At 40.9% G+C, this 9,658-nt stretch overlaps 1 protein-coding gene across 1 annotated transcript; it reads left to right on the forward strand.

Annotated features, from left to right (window-relative positions):
- Nucleotides 1-1,593: 1,593 nt before the first annotated feature.
- tubd1 (tubulin, delta 1) lies at nucleotides 1,594-9,223 on the forward strand (the record flags this gene model as incomplete). The annotated part of the gene is made up of 8 exons (XM_080844664.1): nucleotides 1,594-1,744; nucleotides 1,920-2,067; nucleotides 2,441-2,657; nucleotides 2,813-3,041; nucleotides 3,151-3,315; nucleotides 3,418-3,552; nucleotides 5,752-5,935; nucleotides 9,121-9,223. 8 exons carry the CDS (start codon nucleotides 1,594-1,596, stop codon nucleotides 9,221-9,223), a joined length of 1,332 nt encoding a protein of 443 aa, XP_080700790.1.
- Between the last annotated feature and the right edge of the window lie 435 nt (nucleotides 9,224-9,658).

A 9,658-nucleotide genomic window follows, 5' to 3' on the forward strand; every position in this document is an offset into this window, starting at 1 on the left:
ATAAACATCAAAATAAAAGATTAAAAAGTAAGTGTACGTGAAGAACATAATCATATAGGTGCTACAACTCATAGTTTAGACAGGTACTCCTGTAGAAAGCAAATCAGTGAAGCAAGTCAGTGTTCATAAGCCCGACAAAACCAGAAAGTTTGGCGCTTTGATTTAAAAGTAGGAACGTTTGGGGCACATCTAAGTGTTTCTGGCAGTTTGTTCCAGGAATAAGAAGCAGAATATTTTAATGATGCTTTACCATGTTTTGTTTTAGGTCTATAAACAGTTAGCAGTCCCTTTCCAGAGGACCTAAGGGTTCTTGATGGTTGATAGTGAGTAAGAAGATCTAGGAGGTATTTTGGACCCAAACCATTTAGGGTTTTGTAGACCAATAAAAGGATTTAAAATGCAACTATCTTGCACAGTGGAAGCCAGTGCAAAGATCTGAGAACTGGTGTGATGTGGTCGCATTTATTCTTTTCTTTTTTTTTGTTTACACCTACCAGGAATTTGTTTTGGCATAAAAACACAAGTACTACACATAAAAACAAAAATATATAAAATAAAATAAAAATATATATATTGTGAGTACCTTTGCAGCTTGCATTTTGAAGATGCTGTAGTTCTTAGGACGGCCGGTATAAAGCCTGTTGCAGTAATCTAGTCTATTAGAGGTAAAAGCATGGATAAGCTTTTCCAGGTCTAGAAGGCCTCTAATCCTTGCTATATTTTTTAGGTGGGAATTTGCTGACTTTGTTAATAAATAAATCTGGTTTTCAAAGTGTAAATCAGTATCTAATAACACCCAACTTTTGGCTGGATTTGTAAACTGTAGTGATAGGGATTTGGTCATTTTTGTTTGGACCAAAAACAACTACCTCTGTTTTGTCCTTGTTTAGCTGCAGAAAATTGTGGTACATCAAGGAATTTATTAGTGAGATACATTGATATAGGGAATCAATCTGACCATGCGGGTTTGAGGGCAATGTAAATTTAAGTATCATCGGCATAGTTAAGGTAGTCTATATTGTTGTTTCGCAAAAGTAGGATAGCATGAAAACATTAAATAGGAGAGGGCCAAAAACTCTTGTCAGAAGCGGGATTTGAACCCGCGCCTCCATTCGGAGACCAGAATACCCATTGGGGGAAGGTTTGCACCTTGAGTCTGGCGCCTTAGACCGCTCGGCCATCCTGACATACGTAAACCGTGTGCAATAGAATTAATTTGATCATAATGACAGCGGAACTGAATAGTTGCGTTTATAGATATATATATATACCTTTATATGCCTATGGTTGCGCTGGAGAAAAACGGCTGATATGTGGCTGAAATCGTAAAATCTTAAAGAGGACTTTTATTCGAGTGAACCGGAAAGAATGTTGCTTGACAACCCTTGTATCACGTGATCGGAAACATTTCGTTTATGAGTTGATGGCGGGTATACGAATTCAACACAGTAAAGAGATAGACCAATCATATATGGAAATACATGTTTTCTCATCACAATGTTTGTCTCGGAAAGTGTTTTAGTCGTTCATCTCTTTTAAACGGGAGTGTACATAACGCTTGTCTGTTTACTTACGTTATGCTTTGACCCAGTAATGTCTGTAGTGACGGTGCAGGTGGGACAGTGTGGAAATCAGGTTGGCCAGGAGTTCTTCACTGTCCTTTGCAACGATTCCAGTAATGCCAAAGACAAACTCTACAAGGATTGCAGTCATGAGCGGTTCTTCAGAGAGGGACCTTCACAAGGTAATGTTACCTAACTGGTTAAAATAAAAATAAAAAGCTGTTGTTAACTAGCTTATCAAACAAATGAGCTGCCCTTTTTAATGCTCACAAATGTGCATTTGTAGCTGTCATGTAGGTCTAAATGAAAGCGAAAAGATATGATTTGCGCTTAACCATAATTTGTCTCTACCCTTAGACCTGACTGCCCGTGCAATACTTATTGATATGGAGCCTAAAGTAATTAACCAGACTATTGCTAAAGCAGCTAAATCTGGGAAGTGGAGATATGGAGACAAGGCACACTTCTGTCAGAAACAGGGCTCTGGAAATAATTGGGCAAATGGGTGAGTAGTGGGTGAAATACAATCAGTCACGTTAAGCACTGAATATGGTAGCAAAGAGCCTTTTATTTGGCTCTATGACGTTTCTTGAGGTACAAGAAGCTTCAGTCTGATACTGGACAGGGGAAAGACTCAGGATGTACACAAGGCAACTACACCAGGGAATTACATATAACAAATTGACTCCAAATCGTTAACACAAATACACACTGACATTAACACTCTAAATGGAACATTAGGCACAGGATTGAACATAAACCTTACGCAACAATGTACAGGACTCTGGGAGCATACAACCTCTGTTTCATGCTACAATGTGAGTTTCAGACATGAATGAGTGTCCACAGTACCTGAAACAGTGGCCCTTATTTTTCAGGTTTTCTGTGCACGGGCCAAAATACGAAGAAGTTGTCCGAGATCTTGTGCGCAAAGAGGTGGAGCAGTGTGACCGTCTGACAGGCATTGTCACCATGATGAGCTTGGCTGGAGGCACAGGGTCTGGCATGGGAACCTACATCACCCAGTGTCTACGTGACGCATATCCCCATACCTCCATTCTCAACCATGTGACTTGGCCTTATAACACTGGGGAGGTAATATAGTCATATACACAATGTTTTGTCAAGCAGTCTTGCATTGGAAAAAAAGATAAATCTACTCAGTAATTGTAATAAAGCTATTCTGTTTTTACGGTAGGTTAACTGATGAAACTAACATTTCTCCACTTTCATCATTCCTCTGTGTTTAGGTGATAGTCCAAAACTACAACTCGGTCCTCACGCTGTCTCATCTGTACCAGGTCTCTGATGCTATCTTGGTCCATGAAAATGATGCGGTGCACAAAATCTGTGCTCAGCTCATGAATATCAAACACATCTCCTTCAACGACATTAACAAAGTCATCACCCACCATCTGGGCAGTGTGCTACAACCCGTATACACTGCCAGTTCCTCAAGTTACAGTAGAAATCCCATTGGTTAGTGGCATTGCTATATTTACAAACGTGTCATAACGATGACTAATTGACCTTTGAAAGTGCCATCTGTAGTATGTTTACTCTCTACTACTTCTACCTTTGTGCTTAGGTGAATTCATGAGTTCCCTGGTAAATCATCCAGAATACAAACTCTTGAGCATCCGAAACATCCCCCAGATGTCTAGTACATCTCTGGCTTACAGTGTCTTTAACTGGCCTGGCCTGCTCAGACATCTACGCCAGATGCTTATTGCTAATGCCGGGATGGAGGAAGGTGAGAAGTCTCATCTTTGATATCTGTTTTCATCATACATCAGAAAATGCTACTGAATCATTGCAGTACAATTAATCAAACAGGTATTTGTGTTTTTTTCAGGTATCGACTGGACAGTGAGAGCAAAATCTGCAAGCAAGTCTGACAGAGGAAGGCCAACTAGAGAACTGGGCTTCAACCGGTCTTTGGCAAACCTCTTAATATTAAGAGGAAAAGATGTGTCAAGCGCTGAAACGGGTAGGTTCTAATGTCAGGCCTGGGTACAGACATATCTCACGGACTTCATTAATTTGGCATTGAATGGCTAATCTGAGTGGCGGCATATTTTATAAAACATGATGCAGATTATACTAAGATTGAATAACCTTGTAGCTGAAATCACAAAGGTTATCACTGCAGCTCACAGCTGAACTGACACAGCAGATCAAACTTGACACACCCAGGAATACTTTACACCAAACCCTTTGCCTCTACAAAGGCCTGTGGTACAAAGTTTCTGCTCAGCATTCCATGACTTTGTTTAACCACATAACTTAACCTTGTAGTTGTCATGTTTTAAATGAAAGCGTGACATCCGAAATTACTCAGTTAGGGAGACTACTGCATGCGCAGTGCACCCAGTTATATGAGGGGCACACCGGTTGATGTTTGGTTGATCTTCCTGTTGTCTTTACCTGTTGGGCCATCATGTTTTTTTTTTTCATTACAAAACCACTCAATTAATTAGAATTTCCCGGACGCGTGCTCAGGGCCTGTGCTGGGCAGCCAGCTGAGGTTTCGACTGACATCTTCAACCTGTCTCTGGCCCAAGCTACTGTTCCCGCGTGCTTTAAAAATACCTCCATCGTGCTGGTGCCAAAACACTCCACTGCAGTGAGCCTAAATGACTTCTGCCCTGTTGCACTGACCCCCACCATCATGAAGTGCTTCGAGAGGATGGTCCTGGCTCACCTCAAAAGCTGCTTACCACCCACACTGGACCCCTTCCAATTCGCCTACCATAAGAATAGGAGTACGGAGGATGCCATCTCCACGGCATTACACTCCGCCCTTTCTCACCTGGACAATAACAACAGCTATGTGAGGATGCTGTTTATTGACTTCAGTTCAGCCTTCAATACTGTCATCCCCTCCAAACTGATCAAGAAACTCAGTCACCTGGGTATCAACCCTTCCCTCTGTAACTGGTTACTGGACTTTCTAACCAACAGACCCCAGTCTGTTAGGTTAGAGAACCACACCTCCTCAACCCTCACCCTGAACACAGGCGTGCCACAGGGCTGCGTGCTAAGTCCTCTGGTCTACTCCCTCTTCACCCATGACTGCATACTTGTACATGGTTCTAACACCATTGTCAAGTTTGCAGACGATACAACGGTCATTGGCCTCATCAGCGACAACGATGAGTCGGCCTACAGAGAAGAGGTCCAGCACCTGGCGCTGTGGTGCGCTGACAACAACCTGGCCCTCAACACCATGAAGACCAAAGAGCTTATTATGGACTTCAGGAAGAAAGATGGCGCACACACCCCCATCCATATCAAGGGGATGGAGGTTGAGCGTGTTGCCAGCTTCAAGTTCCTGGGTGTCCACATCTCTGAGGACCTCTCTTGGACCCTTAACACCTCATCAATAGTTAAGAAGGCACACCAGCGTCTCTTTTTCCTGAGGAGACTGAAGAAGGTCCATCTGTCTCCTCAGATTCTGGAGAATTTCTACCGCTGTACCATTGAGAGCATTCTCACAAATTGCATCTCAACATGGTATAGCAGCTGCTCTGTCGCCGACCGTAAAAAAGACTGCAGAGGGTGGTGAAAACTGCCCAACGCATCACCGGTTCCACTCTTCCCACCATTGAGGCTGTCCAGAGCAAGAGATGTCTGCGGAGGGCGCGCAGCATCGCCAAGGACAGCTCACACCCCAGCCACAGACTGTTTGCTCTCCTCCCCTCTGGGAGGCGCTACAGGGTCCTCCGTTCCCGTACGAGCAGGTTCAAGAACAGCTTCATTCCTGTGGCTGTCAGCCTACTGAACTCTGCTCCACGGGGATAGCCCGCAATGCACCAGCCAGCTTTAAAAAAACAACAACTAGTGTTGGTATCATCTTTTAATTTATGTTTATGGTCATGTGAAGGACAGACAAAGACACCTATTTTTTCCACTAGCCACCCAGGCTATGCATTATGTAGTTCTGTGGCTTGGGACGGACTCACAAAATGCTTTCACAGCACAACATTGTCGACTATATTGCCAAAAGACTCCAGTTACCATGGTAGCAATTATCAATGCAAACTGTGCTGCTGTTGGTGTTTGCGTGGTTTTAGTATGCCTTTTAGGTAGTTAGCTTGCTAGTTTTAGACCAAAACACCTTATTGATGCCCATTGGAATGAATGGGCTCTGTCAGACTAAACCTTTTTTTACTTTTTTGGGCAACAGGTGGTTTTAAAGACCCTGCACTCTATGTACCCTGGCTGCCAGTGGAGAGTGCCATCAGCTCTTGGAGTTCTTCTGTTCCCTTCAATGGTTATGAGAAGTCAGCAACCCTTGTCAGCAATAGCCAATCTTTACTGAGGTCTTTGAATAGCACGGTGGGGAAAGCATGGAACATGTTTGCTTCCAGGTGAGGTATCCGGCACTAATAACAGTACACAAACATGTGCAACAGAGTACATTTGTACTTTTCTGATGATCAATGCATTCAATTGGCAATTTTTGGTATAGATACAGTTTCATACATGTCTGCAATACACTTGAATTTATTTGTATGTATTGCACATTTCTTGAATAGTATTCTTAGTTCTCATTTTTAGTTCTAATTGTACCGTGTCATCTTTGTAAACTAGTTGTTACATATTCTGACGGAGTATTCCAAAGGCTGGGGGCATAGACACTAAAAGCTGCTTCTCCATGTCTCTTTGTCCTGGCTTTTGGAACTGTTAGGAGTTCAATGCCAGAAGACCTCAGAGATTTACTGGGTGTTTACCTTGAGAGCATGTCTGTTATATAGTCAGGTGTATGACTAGCGAGTGATTTATAAGCAAGTAAGAGAATCTTGAAATCTATTCTGAAACTAACAGGTAACCACTGCAGTGATTTTAAGACTGGTGCGATGTGCGCCTAGCCTGGATACCAGCCTGAACTCCGCCCACAAAATTTTTGGTCTGGGAGATTCAGTCTGGAATCGAGCTAGTTGGGAGGGTTTAAACGTTTCAAAAATGTTGAGAAAGCAATCTAAACCAATCAAATTGTAAGGGCAGGCTTTATACTTTGATGGACAGATGACCTGATGATAGATAGAATACCGGTATACATCGAACAAAGATGGCGCCGTCTCGGGAGCTTAGTGGGACATATTTGATATGATTTAAGCTATCTACACGACTTTTTTTTATGTCTACATTGACTCGGTTAGTTGTGTATACGCAACACCAATGTTGCCTAGGATTGTAGGTTTTAACTTAAGCACTCTAGACCATTATTGAAAGGTTATGCTAACAGCGTAGACAAAAAAAAGGTCCAATGGTAGCTTCTAGCCTTGAGTGCTAATTAAGTAACGTGAGCAGGCATATCTCAACAGATATTGACAGCGCATTCATTTTGAAAGAGGAACAGAGAAACGCGATCAAGGCATTTGTCGATTGAAAAGATGTTTTTGCCGTCCTTCCTACGGGATCAGGTAAAAGTTTAATCTATCGTAATAATAGCCTACTACGTTGCTCTGATTGGTTCTAGGTATCCAATTCAGCGAAGAGGAATTTTCTTTCCTGGTTCGTTGAAACACGCCCCATAATCACAGCCCAGTGGTCCGGTCTCAGACTCATATTCTGACTAGAATTATGAGTATGACATCGTCAGGCTAATGTGCGCCCTCTGTCTTGTTTTAGTGAGGACTCGTGCTGCTGCATTCTGTATTGTTTGTTATTGACTAATGGCTTTTTTTGGTAGACCAGACCAAAGGGAGTTACAATAATCTAGCCTGCTCGTGATAAACGCGTGCATCAGTCTTTCAGTGTCAGCCTGAAAGTTCTATCAAATTTGATACATTTATTAACTTATTAACATATTAACATATATACATTAACATATTTTAAAACCAAAAACACATATTGTTCATTGCATTTATAACATTGAATGAGGTTGGTACTTTTTTTGTTTTCAAACAGGAACCTTTTTACAACTTTTAAATTTTGCCTTTATACATTTTTGGCAAAAAAACAACAAAAACGTTTTTACTTGTTACAGGGCCCCCCAGTGGTCAAATGATGCAGTACATCAGGAAAGGGTCTTGGGTTTATATACCAAGTTTCGTGCCATAAGAGTTGCTGAGATCTTTTTGCCAGCATCATGACAATGGAGGGATGTACAGACAAATTACCCTAAATACCTGCTGTATCCTATTTTCATACTTTTAAGTGTACCTTAAATACCTGTTGTGTCATATTTTACTATTAAGATTTGACTATAATAAAGTATGAAATATTAAGTAAATATAAGTTGCTCCAATACAGTTCATGTTTATATTGAAATATAAGTAACAATATACATGTTATTCATAACAGCCACTTTTTCGTAATTGCCAAAGATTTCCACCAGAGAATCCACCAGAAAGCCTGTTGTGTGCCATTTTTCAGGAAAATATTGATCATGTTGATATCTCAAAAACTCTTGCAGCAAATATACCACAGGCGTTATAGGGTAAAGGAAAACAAATATGCATATGTTGGGTAAACAAAAGAGTGTGCATTTACACTAATAATGGTAAGACCGATATGAGGAGGATGATGGCAATATGTGTCAAGAGGCCAAAGGTGGCCGCTGTATTGGCAAAACTGATAATAAGTCTCTTATTCCAAGAACTGGAAAATACTCTGACCTGAAGATGTAATGGTTAAACCATATTATCATTCTGTGAAGACACAGCGAATAGCAGTTTTAAAGAAATGTGCAGACTTTTTGTCACTACCAACTTTTTTGACTGTGCGAAACTGAGTGTGCAGTAGTTCACATGCACTCAGTACAATAAAATCATATTGTGCATGCGCTCAGCTAGTCCACCAGAGTATACTTGGGACCAAAGCACATGTCCTTGTCCGTATTGCGCAAAACCACGTCCGCAGAAGTGTACCACGGTCTTAATGAGCAAGGATAATGGATCTCCTAGAGGCCAATTTGCCATAGAAAATGTGTAATTTTTGTTGAAATAGTTGTTGAGCTATTGCCAAAAAGTGCTTTGAGCTTACCCCAATTCAGGGGGTGCTAGCATGAAGGGACACCCACACCTAGGGACACAGGCCTCCTTATATGTACATCATGTGGGGCTACTCATGCCAAGTTTACATAAGCCCTGCGGAGCAGCAGCAGTAATTCATTGAAAAGAGTTAATTGGAGTTTGGTTCACTGATGCAGAAACAGCAGGAGGAACGCCCAACAATTAAAGCGACCAAGTTACTAAAGTTCGTCTTTCTTTTGATTATTGGGAGGAAGAGTTGCAAATCAAAGTGCTGCAAGAACAGCCAGTGGTTAAGTATTATTATATTATATCTTATTCTAGCTATTCTAAAAAATTGTTTGCAGACACTTTAAAACATTTAATTATTCACCTAATTAACCTAGGTATAAGCTTTGGGAATGAGATGTAATTTCCAATGTGCCAAAATTATAGGGGGCCATTGCCTCATGTATTTTCTTGCATTAAGATTTAGGGGCATTTACAACTAAACCTACATTGCTTTCACATGCCTTCCCTCTAACCTCTAAACTACCAGGTATATAATCCCTAACATGTTTTTTGTTGTTTTTAAACAGGGCCTACACTCACCAGTACATGAAATTTGGTATCTCAGAGGAGGACTTCCTTGACAGTTTCACAGTCTTGGAGCAGGTCATCTCCAGCTACTCGCAGCTCTGACAAACAAACTGAGCAGGTTTTTGGGGAAATTCCCGGTCATGCTTGAGGTCTTCTGTAGTCTCACAGAAAGACTCCTGACAACTACTTGGGTTTGTTAAGAGTGTGATGAGATTTGTTTGAACTTGTATGTTTGAATGAAGGAATGAGCTTCTTTAGTATATGATTAATTTAAACCAATCTTTATGTACATTTTGCCATGTTTATTTATGAATGTCTCTTTATGAAAATAAAATGCTACATTTGTTAGTCATTTTGAAGACACATTTTCAGGTAAAGCCTATTGAATTCCTATTAGATCTGAAAAAAAAAAAACTAATTCACATTAGGATTGGTCAAGATCCCACAAAATTGTGCACATTTAAGGCAGACCTTAGCACCTTTTTTAAAGATTTTTAAAATGACAATTCCACATTCATATTTCAACATCTTTATTAT

This window comes from Sprattus sprattus (assembly GCF_963457725.1).
Source record: "Sprattus sprattus genome assembly, chromosome: 9".
Taxonomy (NCBI): domain Eukaryota; kingdom Metazoa; phylum Chordata; class Actinopteri; order Clupeiformes; family Clupeidae; genus Sprattus; species Sprattus sprattus.